The sequence below is a fragment of the Dendropsophus ebraccatus genome, chromosome 10, assembly GCF_027789765.1.
Source record: "Dendropsophus ebraccatus isolate aDenEbr1 chromosome 10, aDenEbr1.pat, whole genome shotgun sequence".
Classification (NCBI taxonomy): Eukaryota; Metazoa; Chordata; class Amphibia; order Anura; family Hylidae; genus Dendropsophus; species Dendropsophus ebraccatus.
The window spans coordinates 29,083,730-29,101,617 of record NC_091463.1 but is presented as its reverse complement, the minus strand read 5'-3'; the positions used below and the strand labels follow the sequence as shown (position 1 = coordinate 29,101,617).

General features: G+C 42.0%; 2 protein-coding genes across 2 annotated transcripts in view; both read right to left on the bottom strand.

Annotated features, from left to right (window-relative positions):
* The window catches only part of RPL35 (ribosomal protein L35), a 446,139-nt gene that overhangs the window by 360,200 nt on the left and 68,051 nt on the right, over positions 1–17,888 (bottom strand). The window lies entirely within an intron of this gene.
* OLFML2A (olfactomedin like 2A) overlaps positions 1–17,888 on the bottom strand; it is a 61,615-nt gene that overhangs the window by 30,992 nt on the left and 12,735 nt on the right. The window contains exon 2 of the mRNA XM_069986763.1: positions 864–1,127. Coding sequence (XP_069842864.1) covers positions 864–1,127 — 264 coding nt within the window. The remainder of the gene's footprint in view (positions 1–863; positions 1,128–17,888) is intronic.

Below are 17,888 nucleotides of genomic sequence, written 5' to 3'. Positions count from 1 at the left end.
TTTTTTTTAATTATTATTATTTTTTTTTTTATAAAGTTATATTACAAAGTAATATAATTTTATCAAAACAATGTATAAGAAACATACTTCAGAGTCTTCAGAGTATCCCTTTAAATAGCAGTAAATTTTGCAATGAATTCATAGCAAAATCTAAAAGTAACACATGTGGAAAACTCCATTTAGTGTAGACTGACCAAAAAGTAAAGTTAGAAAATTGGGGTTAGGGTCAGAAAAAGCCTCTATAAATAACTATAATAGAGATGTAGATATCAGGGGTCAGGAGGAAAGATCCATCATTCTTATGTGATGCCATGAAAGATGTACAGCCAATGATGTCTATAGAATGTGTTAGGGGCCTCCATTTGCCTCCTTGTCTGGGAAGTAGGGGTCACAACCATCCATGTTTCTATTCACCATCTGTGAGAAATCAGGCCATTAGTGTTTAGTTTGGGATGTCTGTGTATACTGTAGAGCCGCCACCACAGACGGGACCCTAATAACCTTCTTGTCTGTGAAAGAAAGATGTGTTGAGAGTCTTGAATGTAATGAAGTGATTGCCCGGCAACCATAGAATGCCATCTGTTTACAGTGAATGCTCTATGGAGGGGATATGTTCCTTCTAAGGGTTTAATGAACTCTGGTCTTCTGGGTAAACACAGTCTTTACTGTCCCATAGACTACTACCTGACGTACTGAGGGGTTTAGCTATAGGGAGTGCTGAGGTAGCCATAGCAACCAGGCCCCGCGTATGAAGAGGCCTAACTTAAAGGGAATCTGTCACCATTAACATGCTATCTAATCTATCAGCATAATGGCGGCTAACCATACAATCCATCCACCTGCACAATAATATTATATGATACCTTAAATAGCTCAGGGGCCTGTTTCCTCATTTTTTCCATTTTCCACTCATTTTCACAGGGATTGAGAGATGACGGCGGAGCAGTGCAGGAACACTTGCAATCCGACCCTGAGCTGACTGTTTCCACTGTATAATAATCCTCTACACGCATATCACCATCTTTGATACGAGCACAGGCCTCTTTACTCAGGGGTCTCATGATACATTTACAGCGACAGTCCGAGCCTTCTGAGATCATGCGTACATGGTCTGTATCCCCAAAAATCTGGAAAACAAAAAAAAATGCAATTTAGGTATCTTTATTAGAATACTGGATAATAAAAGTAGTAATTTCCTTATTATTAACAACAGAGCATTAAATAGTAGGGGGAACATGGTGGCTGTAAAGCCAATGGGCGCCATCTGGTCCCTGCTGTAATGACACCTTTGGCCACAAGGGTGTGCATGTGGCCACATGCTCTGGATTTATAGAGGCAGCTTGTCTCCGCCTGTTGGTGCTTTTTGCCAATACAGAGCCACCTGCACTTATTTAAACTAGCTCCACCTGCTTTTCCCTATTCTTCAGAATAATGATTTCTGCCTGACACCTGTCTGTACCGTGTGCCTCTCCTGTTGCCAACGCAGGTCTGACCTCACACCAGGACCACACCTGTGGAGCGACCTGGTGCCCTTTAATGTTATATTCACACTGAGTAAATGTGGCGGAATTCTTCTCCGCCTGCCTCAGTGTCCCACAGCCTGTCTATAAGAAAGCTTGCGCGCCTCCCCTCCCGCCGCTCTCCGCGCAAAGAATTGACATGTCAATTCTTTGCCCGGAGAGCAGCGGGAGCGGAGACGAGCAAGCCCTCTCATAGGCAGGCTATGGCACACTGAGGCAGGTGGGATTTGGCAGCGGACAGATCTGCTGAGGTATTCTGCCACATTTACTCAGTGTGAACGTACCCTAACAGCAGAAGTCAACCTTCCACATCCTGGAGTGGGATAAAGAGTGAAGATTTAGGGGGGACACTTATATTCTGCTCCTTGGTGTTGCCCAAAGCCTAATCAGTTGAGTAGCATAGTGGCTTGTAGCACTGGGATCCCTAATATATATTTAAGCATGGTGTTTTTCCAGACACTGTCCAAAACCCCACTTCCATTGACTTCTTTAGGAGCTGAAAAAAATGCTGAAAATAAGAAACTTTTTTTTTAGCGTGGTTTAATGCCAAATGGGACTTTGATGGGAGACAGTTTAAGAAAGTTTATTGTTCTATTCATTTAGCTATAATTGTATTTTCCCATAGAGCCCATTCAGTGGAACCACTATGCTGAAAATTGCTTTAAAATACAATAAAAATTTATAGTAAGCATGTTTTATTTTTATAAACTATATAGCCAACCCTTTGCCAGCCACCATTGTGCAGCAATCCTGTCATTATGGTCATTTACTCGGATTCTGTGACCAATTAGTAGGTGGTATGAAGCCGGCTGGCAGCTGCGTCCATGCTGAAGAACAGACAAGTAATGAGCGTCTAGGATCCCGTCTAAGCTGGACAATGACATGATTTGTATTGTGCCAACTTACTGCACAATTCTCAACTTGTTCATCCTTGAAGCAAAATCAATTATCAATGCTTCCTTATATTTAATCACAGTAACCATTGCCTTGTCATTTTTTTCCGCTCTGTTTGGTTATAATCTTGGAATATTTTCATTTTCTTGGCTTCAGTATTCACATACACATACGATAAAAAGACGAATACATAATGTTTATTTAAGACATCTATATATTGCAGGTTTAAAAGGTCACTCCAGTTTTATTCTTTGTAGAATTTTGCACAATTTTCTGATAGATATTCTGTATGAACTTCTCATGGTTCACAAGATTTTTGCTTACAGCTTTTCAATGGGAACCTTCCTAAATTTAGTTCTGTGGAAAATGGATGGCCAAAAAATGGATTCACAAGTGCCCAGCTTATTCGTAAAGTAGGTTGAGTCAGCTCACCTGGATACGAAGCCTGTCCCGGTTCTATTGTGCTGGACTCACACAAAGTTCTTACTTCCCAGCTTATTCATCACACAACCATTGCAGATATAGACGCTATCTATATGTTCAAATCCCTGACCCCTTTCAGGAAATGATGGAATGGAATTCTATCATTTCCCCCCCTGCAACTTACAAGTTCCTTACTGCCTGGTACCGGCCGGGATGACCCAGATGGGTCACGGAACGTCTCTTACTATATATGAACATAGGCTATGGCTGTATCTATATTTTCCAGGCACCCATAGCGCCATATCCAACTTCTTCAGCCACCGATAATCAAATGCCGCACAATCAGGTTCGGACCCTCTACTTTAGAAGAGTATAAATGTTTCTATGTCCTGGTATTATGACGGGCTTTTACAGTTAGGCTCATGTTCACACCTTTTATTTTGAGGATAAAAAATAGGCATGCTTTACAAGCAAAATGAGCCCCAAATTTATGTTTTATGTTGCCTTTTATTAACTAACGTATTTCTTTTACAGAACGCTTTTTAGGCCCTTTCAGACATTTTATTGGCGTTGTTGCAAATCAGGTCTTTTCCTTCAATTTCCAAGTATTCTGAAGCATTTATACAAACATGCATCAGTAAATGCCCAGAAAAAAATTAAAATGTCTTGCAAGAAAATTGCCCCAAAATAATTACCATGCATTTTTTTCTATAGTAGGTATAAATCTGCCTGTAAAAAGTAAACAAAGTAAAAAGTAAAAAAGTTATAAAATATAAAAGGTTATAAAATTTATGTTTTTTTAGGGGTTAAAATTGACATTTTTAAGTTACATACCAAAAAATGGCCTTACAGATGTACAGTCAAAGGAGCAATGTGGGGCTAGGATAGTGAAAGGACTGAATAATTGTGACTCATTTGCATGTGACTAGACCATAGGTAGTGTTGCCTGAGAAGGGCTGAAGAAAGAAAGACCCTAATTTGGTCTTTTTAGCTGACCCTGCCTACTCCTAGATGACTACGGACAACCACAGAGAAGGTCCCAACTTGCAATAAAGTGAAAACACGAAACATGGACAAGACAAACTTACATACAAGGGACAGTCAACAGGCCAGGGTCAAACCAAATGGGCGGCAAAGTACAAAAACAGAATCCCAGAGAGAAGTCGGGTAACAGAGCCAAAGCCAGGTAAAGCCAGGTAACAATATAGGAAAAGAGAAGGAGACACTTGTACTCTAGTAAACTAGCCTAATAGCAGATGTGGATAGCAGGCTAGTGATTCACTTTAAAGGAAGTCAGGGACCTGGTGCTAGAAGTAATTGGACTGGCCCCCTGATCCATATGTGGGAGACAAAACTGACTGGCAGGGACACCTGCCAGTCAACCATCACTTAGATGTGGCGCAGCTACTGCCATGCCAAGCCACCCGGTCAGTGACAGGGTCCCACACCCTCCCTGGTAACCAGGGACATGGTCGGGTATCCATGACGTCACTCGAGTTATGGGCCGTGCTGCTGAAGCACGCAGGTTCCAGAGTGGGTCCCTGTAAATTCAAGGCAGCGCTTTGGACACTGTGGAGAACCTCACTTGAGCGCGGTCAGGTAAGGATGTTAATAGCATGTTTAAAAAAAGTATTTTTTCTCCCATCAAAAGCCCCAAGTCAATGTAGTGAAACCCTACCCAGAACTGTAGTAACTTGAACTGTAAAACTCCTCTGCAACACCCCCTTTAAGTGACTAAATATATTTTTGTTTACAGCACTCTGCTATGTAATGTTACAATTAGAGAGTAAGGAGCCAGAACACACTTATTACTAGCAGATGTTTACTCCATTAAACCCTTGCTGGTGATTACTTATTCATTATCTGGCATTAGGAAAGTAATGTTGTCAGATTTTTTCCCCCACATTTTCTCTGCTAAGATGAATTTTCCCATTCATAAACAGTGACTCAGCATTTCCAGCTTTTTCTACAAAAAAATTGTTTAGAACTTAAAAATAAAACAAATTTAGTGGCTTTTCAACAACCAAGAATATCTGAATTTATGCACTTGGGCCCCCCATGGATACCTTATACAGCTAAACCCCCTAGACTATCATACCTTTGTTACTATAACCTCATCTACTACATCCGAAGGAACAACCCACATAGTGAAAGGGAGATAGAGTTGGCTGAATTCCCAGCTAGAGTGTCTGTCCTGGTAGACTGGAAAAAGAAGTCTATTACAGCATGCACACTAGACAAGAGGTGGGGTAAAGAAGACAACTGAGTGGATAGTTTGCATTAGGTGACCATCACAGATTCCTTAGACAACTAGACAACACCTAGTGCACTACCCCTTCTTAACTATAACCCTTCCCCCATACACTCACACACCCCCACAGTAGTCTCTCCACATACAGAGAGAGAGAGTTGGATGAGTTTTAAAGTAGAGTGCACAGCAAAAACAGGAAGTCCATTATAGGATGTACAGTAGACAGGAAATAGGACAATTATCAGGTATACTTTGACACCCATGGATGCGTTATACAGCTAGACCCCCAAGACCACTAGACTTTCTAGATAATAACCCCCACCACTATACCCACAAGACATACCCACATAATGAGAGAAAGATAGAGTTGGCTGAATTTCCAGCTAGGGTATACAGCAGGAACAGAAAGTCTGTTACAGGAAAAAGGACTAATGGAGACACCAGACCAGATTGTTTGCATCAGAAGCAGAAGAAAAGCATGAAAGACCAAAAGATAGTAAAATAACTTTACTTACCAATATATGTTCTATTTATTAATTAACAATATGTTTCCTTTTTGCTGTTTGCTTGCTATGGAAACCCATATTTATTTCAAAGGCATCCTGTAGCATATGTGCAGTTATGACGCCAATGAAACAATAACTCAGAACTACAGACCATAGTCCTAGAAAAATCTATAATTTATATTATAAATCCTACTTAAAGAGGTTGTCTCATCATTATGATCAGCTGAGCAGATCTGGTCCCGAGCTACAGTACCACAACTGCAGCGGCCACTACAGGTGAAATGTAGCACTGCATGCAACCACTTCAGCAGAGTATGCCCCTCTTCTTATTAAGGGCTCTTCACTCATAGAGGTGGGAACCAAGTGCGGGGCCTTCCTTTAATGAGGTTGTCAGGATAAGACAAGCCCTTTAAATTGAAGCCAATAGTATTAGAACCTTTACTATTTAGATACATGTTTAGCTCCCAATGATCTCCATTTTCTGCGTGGGATAAGAGAAATATTTGCAGCTATGAAAGTCATGAGCAAGCACAGTCCACGCAAACCATGTACCTTGTATGACCTTCAATAAGGTATAACCTATACAGAATGGCAACACTGTCACTTATCAGAATCGCGGAAACCCCCTTGGTGCCTAGTGAATATTGCACATTGCCTACACCAATTCCTGACAACTCTTCATTGTATCATGTTCTTAAATAAACTTATTAGGGCAGTGATAATGCGATGGCCCCTTGAGATCTCCTCTCATTGACGTTATCACAGCATCGGGCTATAGCTGCAATATCCCCTTTAAGATACCCTAGTAATGCTATCATCTTCTCTTCCCAGCCGCAGCTGTCCTGCCCACAGGATGCCTCAGCAATACTGCTCATAACTTTCCTTTATCATGCAAGGCTTTGCCGCTGCAGGTTTTGACAAGTCTAAAGCATTGACAAATATTAACTTTTAATAGGTTTGCCTTTCTGTGAAAATCTGTGGTATGCATTGTGCGCCATTGTGTATTCAGGGTCATGCAATATAATAGGCTTCAAAACGGAGAGACCATGTTTGCTCTTTATGAAAAACTTTTATCCACTTCACCACAATCCACCAACACTGAAAATAAACAGGTTAAGAGCAATCATCTCATCGAGCCATTAGAGTGATTGTAAGAAATCTTCCGTATTCCCAAGGGTGTGTGTACGGAGGTGAAGTGAGGTAGCTGTCTGGATTCTATATCAGATAATGCCGTGAAGTCTTATTCTTAATCGATTCTTTACCAAACGTAAAATCTACTATACGAGGCATAGAAAACAATGTTGCTTGCAGGCTATATGTTGTGATGCTGACTGATCTAGTTATAAACTACTTTGTATTCAAACTATAAACTGTATGGATATCCTGAAGACTGGTGTATTATTATATGAATGTGCAACACAAGATAGGAAAACACACAAATCTTTCATAGTGGTACACCCTTGAGCACTCAGAAAACTAAATAGAAACTTTCATTAGAAACTCCCAATAATATGGGAAATGATAGTAACTACCACTTTAGCATCAGCTAGAGATGAGTAAAACTGCAGTATAGGTTCGCACGAACCCAAACAATCGAAATTTGAATCCTGCTGCCTGGAGAAGGTGGAGAAGAAGAAGGTGGTGGTGGAGAAGAATGTGAATTTTTGACTGGTTCCCTCATCTCTAGCTGATGCTAAAGTGGTAGTAGCTATTAATAGAGAACACAATAACAAGTTAGGGTATGTTCACACTGAGCAAAACAGGCATGTAAATTCTTTGAGCGGAGAGAGCGGCAGAGAAAGGAGGCACATAAGTCTTCCGATGAACACTCTGAGGAAGGCAGGATTCCTAGCGGAGTCCGCCTGTTTTACTCAGTGTGAATGCATCCTTAGGCCAGATTCACACATCGTAAGAATATGGGCGTTCTGTGACCCGACCATGTCACAGAACGGATGTTGTCAGCGAAGATCATCCCAGCCGGTACTGCACTACCGGCCGGATGATCTTCATTTCTGTTGAATTTGGATGCGGGCGCACCTGTGTTCACCTCAACATTGTGTGACCGTTTTTTGTGTGGCCACTAGGGATCCTGGCCGGAGTGTATACTATGTGTATACGATCCGGCCGGGATTCCCCTTGACTGCAGTACAACGTAAGTTTTGCATTCATCACGGCCGTTCTTGTAAATCGGCAACAATACAAAACTTACGTTGTGTAAACATAGACTTCTGGTGTAACATGGTATAAATTTGATCGATATAATGTATCCAGCTGCTCTAGTAACACAATGAATTACATTCACACTAGATTTTACAAAAATAAATTAAGCAAATTGACCATTTTGGTTTGTCTACTGGACAAATGTCCACCAATAGATGAGCGAACCGGGTTCGAGTTCAAGTCCATCTGAACCCGATCATTCGGTATTTAATTAGCGGTGGCTGCTGAACTTGGATAAAGCTCTAAGGTTGTCTGGAAAACATGGATACAGCCAATGACTATATCCATGATTTCCACATAGCCTTAGGGCTTTATCCAAGTTCAGCAGCCACCGCTAATCAAATGCCGAACATTCGGGTTCGGATTGACTCGAGTATGCTCCAGGTTCGCCCATCTCTATCCACCAAGCCAAAGTTTCATACAACTGCAGTGGATTGTGGAATGGCTTTTGTACACACATTTCTGAATCTACGATGTCGATACCTTCCTATTGTAATGTAAGGATCCTCTTGGATCATCGTCTTCATGCAACGTTATAGTTCCCAATTGTATTCCAGCAACTAACATGGTAACATACAGTAGTTTGTAAGATTAAAAAAGACATCTATGCATCCAGTTCAGACTATTATTCTGCCGTGTTAATCCAGAGGAAGGCGAGAACCCCAAAAGGTAGAAACCAAATATTCCAAATAAAGGTAGCCGTACACCTCCAAAACTGTCTGCTGAACAAAGGGGTTGGGTGGCAGAAGTCCACCACGCCTGACCATTCTCTCCACCAACATTATCTGTTGGTGGAGAGTCAAGATTTCCTCATGCTCCTTATTTCGATGTTCGAACCTGCCACCAGCTTTAGTATAAGGTGTGCGGGCACGTTAAAGGGATAGTCAAGGGAGTAGAAGGCTTTAACTCTCTTCTTGTTGCTGCCACACCATGCAGCTATTGGACTTTGTGATGACTGGGACTTGTCAATGTCTTTGGAGGGGGTGAAAAAGTTTTAGCATCCTTTTTAGCCTTCGGACAGCCTCTTGAAGTACCTGGAGCAACCCTTCTGTCTTTCAACACCTTCTCAAAAAGTTGGCAGAGCATTCCATAGTCCCACTGCTCTTTCAGTAAAGAATCCCCATCTGTGTTGGTGTAGATAATCTTCTTTCCTCTAGATGGAGAGGACGCCCCTTTGTTATAGATATATGGATGGATCATGGGAGAGATCTTTCTATTGTCATCTCTATCTACACATAGTTATTAGGTCACCCCACAATATATTACCTGAATTTTCATAATCTTTCTGGGTAATGAAGCCCAAAATTGCATTTATTACTTCAAGTGCCCACTTTGGAACCCATCTTTTTGTGCATTGGGATCTCAAACTTTACAAATTACATGTATAACATGTGCACTTGAACCTGGGCGGAGGTAAATGGGCCCTAAAGTCATCTCTAAAGCTGGATTTAGAGTAGGGGCCATGTCAGAACCTACTGAAGGATAATCCAGGGTGCCAGTCCAACCCTGAAGAGTTGTCTCCCTATTCAAATTAACACATCATTATGTCACTATATATAAGCCATACAGTCTAATTTTTATTATATATGGCTAATGATTCCATGCGCTATCATTCCCCTGGCTCATTCTTCTGATCACTGAGGGTCTCAGCAGTAGTGCCCTAGAGGAAGTCATATTGTTTTTTCAGTTTAGGCATGGCACTTCCTCCAGCCACCACTGTCCATGTCAGGAACTGTCCATAGCAGGGGCAAATCCCAATAGCAATCTCTCCTGGTCATGACAATTCCTGACATCGGCAGAGGTGGCAGCGGAGACCACCATGTCTAACTGGAAAGAATCCAAGGTTTCCTCCAGGGCATACAGCAGCTGATAATAAATACAAATTAAAAATTTGTATAACTTACTGGCACCAGTCATTAAAAGATTTTTTTCCCCCTCTAGAGTACTCCTTTAAGAACGACTGAAAATATAGAACTCTTTACTGCATGTTTATTTGAAATTTCTAAGGGCTTTTTTTATGTATTGTTGAGTTTACCCTGTCTTAGGAATTCTCTCTCCATATCCAGTCAGCAGACACGTCATCGAGGGCATCGGGATTCTGGATTTAAACTTGTCCTTCTAGGCAGTGAAATACCAGGCAGGTGTAGAATGTTCACCATGCAGTCAGCTTACAGCACAGATTCTCCTACACATGTTGGGTCCCTGATTGCACCTATAAAGGGGGTGTTGTTAGATTCCTCAGAGACTTCACACAAAGGTGTAAGATAAGATTATTTACTTCACTGCAATGAGTACAAGGAGAAAGCCCTAGCTGCAATGATCTGAGAACTGCATTCAGAGACTGTGTCCATGACATAAATGCAGCACCCAAGGGGTTAACTTTACTCTTTTGTAGTAGAAGGATTCTTTCAGTTATACCCTTAACTCAACTTTACTGCAGTATAGTGAACACAATGCTGTGTCAGAGGTGGCAGGTCGATGGAATTATTTTTTAACAGATCTACGTTTTTGCAATGTGTTTTTTTTTGTTCAACCATTTTTGCAAAAAAAAAAAAACGGAAGAAACGGACGGAAAATGGATGCATTTGTGTGAATCGGAAAAAAACGTACACAAACATTTAGCCGACCACATTTTTGTGTACATTAAGAAAAAACTGATGCCTTTTGATCCATTTTTTTTAATAATGGAAGTCAATGGAAAAACAGATGCACACAAATGCATCCATTCTTTGCAAAAACTGATTGCTAAATCATAGTGTGAACCCAGCCTTATCCAGAATAAGAATAATATAGCTGCCTTCTTCCAGCCTCAGTGTATGGTGTGCTATTGACAGCTCAGATCTATTAAAGTGAATGGAGCCAAGTTGTAATACCACACACAACCAGGACAGGTGTGGCACTGTTTTTGGAAGAGAGCAGCCATGTTTTTTCTAATTCTGAAAAACCCCTTTAAGACCAACCTTGTTTATCTTAATGGACACAAAGTACTGTACACTGCTGTTTCAATGCTAAGCATTTCTTATATAAATGATGTGATATGTATTGTAGAATATAAATCATACAATAATATGAAGTAAAGAAACAAGGACAAATTAACTGCTGCCAATGAACCTGAATGCTGGTGCAATTTTCATTCAGAATAATTTGTAGTAGGGCTCAATATAAGGGAGGGGGACTGCAGAATCTGACTACGCAGGGTTTATTAGTAGTCTGTTACCATGGAGACGCATGAAGATTTAGCAAGTTGGTTCTTTTTTTGTGCACCTAATTAAAAATTACCTTAATACTCAACTTATTTACATATATATATATATATATATATATATATATATATATATATATATATATATACACTCCTAATTATCAATGTCATTGAGCAAACACGGGCCCCTACTATAATAACCAGAAGCCTAACTACTTTAGAGGTCATCATGTGATCCTAAGATGCATGAATGATATGCAGCATTCTGTACATAGAATGTGGAATTTGTCTCGTGTAAACTGACCCTCTCACTTGGTTGGCACGAGATATGGTGTCCAATGAAATTACCTCCACATTCCAGATGGCTTTGCAAGCCTGAAATGTTTCCGGACCTGGCCTGCTAGAACCAATGGCGAGTGCAGAGATGAGCAGTTGTCATCTGAGTAAGTGGAAGTGCATGCTGTGCAAGAAACATAGCACAATTCTTTCATTTAGAGTCCTAAGTATCCTGTTGGATAATATCTATAAAACCTGCAGCATACAGAGGTGCAGGAGGGCCACAGCAGGGCACCAATAAAAGTCAGTTTAGAGGTTTCACTTACTTCGGTGAATCCATAGCAAAGTCTATTCTACAGCAATACATTTAACTATTTAATTTCTCAATATTTGGCCAAATCCAAAACATACCTCCACCGACACCGGCTACTGATACATTATATGCCCCCCTCCTGCTGGTAGAACCCAACCAGAAGACAGAGGTCTGGAATGCTGAGAAGAAACCACATATGGCCTTTTAAATCAAGTGATTATGGGATTAGAATATCAGAGGAATGGTCTGAGTGTCAAGTTAAAGAGTATCTTGTACCTGGGAACAATATGGGGGCATCTGGCTTGTATGTAACCTGATTATTAATGATAACAGCTGTGTGACAGCTCCTAGGATCTGTACAGTATACTTTATGTCCCGATATAAGAACATTGATTTATATACTGGGAAATAGATGCTGCGCTATGGGTGGTTGTCATTTGACAAGTTTCATATTTTGTGAATATTTATGGTGTTTTCTGGCCACTTGCACTTTAGCTAGTTTTATACTGTTTACATTGTGAAAACTATAATGTACTAGGCATGGGTGTGAGCAGTAGTGGGTTAACACACACAACACTGTATGATCCTGCTACAAGGTGTGGAGCTTGGTTAACTGAATGCAGAATGTTCGTATTTCATAAACTGTAGAACACATGGACTGAGCAGCTCTAGTTCAGTTGTTTGTTTAGGGTATGTTCACACTGAGTAAAACAGGCGGAATTCCACAGCGGAACTTTATCAGTGTCCCATAGCCCATCTATAGGAGAGAGTGTGCTCCTCCGCTGCCGCGGTCGAAGAACTGATGAGTGGAGAGCAGCGGCAGCAGGAGGAGCCCACGCTCTTCCATAGAGAAGCAGTTTTACACTGAGGCAGGCGGGATTCTGCAGCGGAGAGTTCCGCCGCGAAATTCCGCCAGTTTTATTCACTGTGAACATACCCTTAGGCAAACAGCAGCTTCTCCTAAAAAAGAGGAAGAGAAATGCAGGGAAGAAGCTTACCCTGCCCTAGGACGCTATTCATGTGAGGGTTTTTTGTCAGACAAGAATGGCTGAGGAAAGCGTGGGACAATGAGAGCTCCTGCTGAGGATCTGGAGCGAACGTGGAGGTTGATGTTTGTTCCTGTTAATACTTTCCATGCAAGAAATTTTCCTAACTAGTCCATCTTATGTCAGAAAAATTCAGTTCTGCACCCCACTGAAGGGAACTGCAGTTCCAGAGAGACAAATGGGTGTGGTGATCCACCTTTAGGGTGCCTTCACACCTACCGGATCCGCAGCAGATCTCACTTCTGCGGATTCGCAGCGAGATCAGCTGCGGATCCAGTACCATTCACCCCTATGATAGCACATACTCGCAGCGGGATTGACATCCCGCTGTGAATATGTGCTTTAACCCCCCGCTGTCCGCAGCTCCGCCGCATCAGCCCATCCCGGCCGCATCCAGCAGTTTGCATCCCCCCATCCTCCCATCCCCCGCTGCATCCTGCAGCCCGCCGCATACAGTATCTGCTCGGCGGCGCGGCTGCAGTGAGGCTGCTGGCTCTGGTCCCGCTTAGATCAGCTGAGCGGGACCGGAGTCGGGAGCCTCACTGCAGCCGCGCCGCCGAGCAGGTAATGTATGCCCTCGGCGGCGGGCTGCAGGATGCGGCCGGGGATGGGGGGATGCGGGGATGTGGCCGGTGATGTTGGGATGCGGGCGGGGATGGGGGATGCGGCGGCGGGGCTGCGGACAGCGGGGGGTTAAAGCACATATTCACAGCGGGATGTCAATCCCGCTGCAAGTATGTGCTATCAGAGGGGTGAATGGTACCGGATCCGCAGTGGTTCTCGCTACGAATCCGCAGAAGTGAGACCCGCTGCGGATCCGGTAGGTGTGAAGGCACCCTTAAGCTCTACCATGATTTAGTTATCATCTGTTTTAGGAAGAAAGACCAGGGACTAGTGACAAGAAAGGCTTAAGGTAAAGAGGACCAGGTCAAGGGATCCTTGAGGAAAACCCACTTTATATTCAAGGACTGTGCCTCCTTTGTGGATGAACCTGTAAGGTAAATATGAACTGGACATCAAGGACATCCCTAAACACCATCAACCAGGAACTTCACTAAAAGGGTGCTACCGTCCTTAGCGCAGTCCCCTTTCCATGTGCTTATCAACCACGAGGAGTCAGCATGGAAGCCCTTGAGCCATAGTGACCAGTGACTGCAACTGGCGGGAGGAGAGGACCACAAGTCCTATTCTGTATACATATGGCTGTGTAATGTTTTCTTATTGCTACATTAGGGGCTCTTGGCTTAAAAATAAAGAACAAGCTTTCTTCTGTATGAGTAAAAGTATCACGTATCACAGTTATTGCGTGTTTTACGACTCGGGTTTGGTTCTAAAACTGCGATGGACTGAAAAAGAAATGCAGAAATGTGTTACAGTATTTTGGCCGTCAAACCACAGCAATGTAATTAGAGTTGATTTACACCGCGGCAGATGTTATCCCATATACGTTATTTCAGCATGACCTCTTAAGAACATAGGCCGCTCTCCTGGGATGGGCTGAGCCTAGTGACATAATGATAAATATATGTTACACACTGCCCCGCGCAAAACAATCCCAAGAAGACTTTCAAGTAACTTTGTAACATGTGACAGATCAAAATCTATGCATACACTATAATTTCCGTGATACAAACTATATTATCACAGTCATTAACAGCAAAACTGTTTTTGAGGATATTAAAGGGGTAGTCCAATGATGAAACCTATGTAATAAATTGACATATTTTAGTAAACAATGTTATTTTACTACCTTTCTGGGTACTTTCATGATTTGCTTTGCTGTCTTCATTAGCCTGACTTCCTACAACTGACTTTGTTTTACAGTTGTACACTCTAGCCGGAAATTCTGCCAACTCTATCTCCATATCACTATGTGGGAGGCTCCTGTAAAAATTTGGGTTAATTTTAGGAATGTGTAGTGGTCAGGCTTACTGTTTTTGTGTTTCTGGTGTACTCTCTAGCTAGGAATTCAGCCACCTCTAAAATTAAGGTGGGAGTTAGACAGCGGGAGTTAGAGTTGTCTCAATTCCTGACTAGGCTGTACACAGGAACAGGAAGTGCATTACAGGATGTTCACTATTTAAGAGCAGAAGAAATTGGTTAAAAAATAGTTTTTATTTTTGGACAATACCTTAAACCACTAAATAGTTGGTGTAAAAACCACAGGGGAAAAAAATTGTGCTTAATAAATAATACACATAGAATAATATCAGAAGAAAGGGATAACCTGGTCTATTTAGTCTGCCCATCTATTATTTCATCTATACATTCACACGCACACACACACACACTTGTATGGGTTCTAGAAAACACATTATACTTAAAGGAGTACTCAGGAGAAAGAAAATTGTTTATAAATCTACTGGTGTTAGACAGACTAGTAAATTACTTATCAGCTGCTGTATGCCCTGCATGAAGTGGTATATTCTTTCCAGTTTGACACAGTGCTCTCTACTGCCGTCTCTGTCCATGTCAGGAACTGTCCAGAGCAGGAAAGGTCTTCTATGGGGATTTGCTGCTGCTCGGGACAGTTCCTGTCATGGACAGAGGTTGCAGCAGAAGCACTGTGTGAGACTAGAAAAAATACACCACTTCCTGCATGGCATACAGCAGCTGATAATTACTGGAAGTCATTTACCAATCTATATAACTTTCTGACACCAGTTGATTAAAAAATAATTCTCTGTAGTACCCCTTTAACTGTGTGACACTGTGTGAGGAGTTTTGCCACTAAGATCATAGAAAAAGCTAGGGTATGCCATCGAAATGTGATCACAGGGATCTGACTGCAGGAGCCCTTATCAACTATAATACTTTCTATTTGGATTTTATCCAGACCTTTGTCTGCTATGGCAACAAATACCCATGCATGTGAATGGTAGCGTGCTGCAGTACTATCACAGTGCAGGATTAGGAATGGTCCTGTATATATACAGAGCATTGCACTTGGCATAAAACTGGAGTTTCTTCTTTCTCAAGATCAGGTGGGTCCCACAGGAAATATGAAATCCAAATGAGCCAAGAAAAATACCAAACATGCCATTAAGTTAGTAAGTCTGTGTACATTGATGTAATGGTGATTTGGATCCACACAACATCACAAGACAAAACTGCCAGACCTGAGGGCGAGCACAAGTGTTGTCATAGGGACAATAGATTCTGCTCTACTTCATTGTTCCCCAGTATGATATGTTTTGTAGGTGGAGGACTCAAGTACAAATTTGCACTGGGGCCCAGGAGATTCCAGTTATGACTCTAAGAGACATGTTTGTCCTTCTGATATTTCACAAGTGGGTGGAAAAGGAAAACCCTTTCAGAAGAACAGACATTTGCTGAGAGTTTAAGGTTTTCCTACAGTCTTCAAATGCCAACGTGTAAAGACAGGAAATTCAGCATCCGTCAATTATTATGTACACAGTGCTTATGCTAAGGTAGTGCTTCTATTGAAATCTATTTGTATTTAGAGATATGAGTTAATATCTATAGTCATCATATGTTCTGTAATACACAATAATAAATGTCAGTGTCACCGAAATGACCCGACTGGCGGCAGTGAGCGAAATGTAATGTCACTAGAGGGACTACTCATTGTGTAGTAACCAAAGTGTCTATGGAAAACAACAATGATACATGGATACAATATGTTTATACAAATCACTGGTCACCATCAAAGGAGTAAGAAGACCGATAAGATCCCAAAAAGTCTAAAAAGTGCCCTGTCCAAATTTGCAAAGTGGCGTCCATTTTTTGGCCTTTGTGGCAGACACCTGACTAAAGGTTGACCAATGCACTGTAAATGGTTGGTTATCCAAACACGATGGGGATTGTAGTTTAGCAGCAGCTAGAAGGCCGTAGGTTCCCCATCCCTGTTATAGAGCTAACTGTAGAACCAGGCATTGGACAAATAGTAGGCTGCGCTCCTCTCTGGTCTCTCTTACTAGGAGGCCTCCAGTTTCATAAAAGTGTGCCGGAGCTGGTTCTATCCATGGCCCTATCATCAGGATGAGGGCAATGTCATTCTGCCATTGACACAGCAGCTCCTTGTCACACAGGCCACACGACTGGATTTATGAATAGCTATACACAACAACCCATTGGTGGGATATCGACTCGATTTTATGGGAGTACAAAGACTTGTCCAGAACTACACTGACCACACTTCCACTTGTGACCACACTTCCACCACTCACCACCACCTTCAAGGCTTCTATTCCAGTCCTAACTGATCGGCAGCAGAATACCCCATCGCCATGTTGGCAACTGCACAGAAACCCTAGCATGTGCGCATCAAACATATGTGTAATGTACAGTCACACAACATAAACATATGGAGCGTCACATCTTCTGCAACATAAAACGTGTGGTTAATCTAGAGATCACAACATTGTAAGTAGCTTCTGTAGTCCAGAGCTGGTTGAGTACTGTGAATCATAAGGGGCTATCCCAAGATTATATGTTACCCTTTATCCATAGGACAGGAAATAACAAAAAATTTACTAAAAAATCTTGAGCACGTTCGGGTTTGTCTGAAGTATGCAGAATTTGATTACCGATGGCTGCAGAAGCCTATGGCTGTATGTTTTCCAGGACTCCCTGGGGTTGTATCCAACTTCTTCAATCAAATGCCGCACACTTAGGTTTGGTCGGACCCAAGCATACTGGACATTCGCTTATCTCTAGAAATAACTAGCTGATGGGTGGGGGTCCATCTCCTGGCAGCCCCACCAATCACCAATATGAAGGTTAAATGTCCCTTGAGTGAATAGAGCTCCTGAACGCATGCTCAACTACCGCACTATTCATAATGTATATCTGAGTTCAGTGCCTTATGTTTAGAAGTCTTATAGATGTTGAACGGGTGAGGTCTGCTACTCTTTCAATCACTCGGAGGGACAATTGACCTCCGTTCTCATGATCAGTGATGATCCCAAAGGTCAGACCTTCACCTATCAACTGGATAGCCCTTTAATGGACATAGTGATCTAGGTTCTAGGAGTAAATGAGTACTATAAGGTTTTATCCAGTCTTTATAGCCTCATTCCACTACATACGGCTGCACAGAGTGTTTTGTTTTCCTCGCAGCAATAGTAAAAATGGCCCAGCACATGAAAAGTTAATGTCATCTGACCTCTGCAACCATGTCTAATAGTGAAATCCCCCTTACGTAGGAAGCTGAGAAACACCTACACCCAGGAGAATTCGACTGGAACATTTCACCACGGTCCCACCTCTTTTAT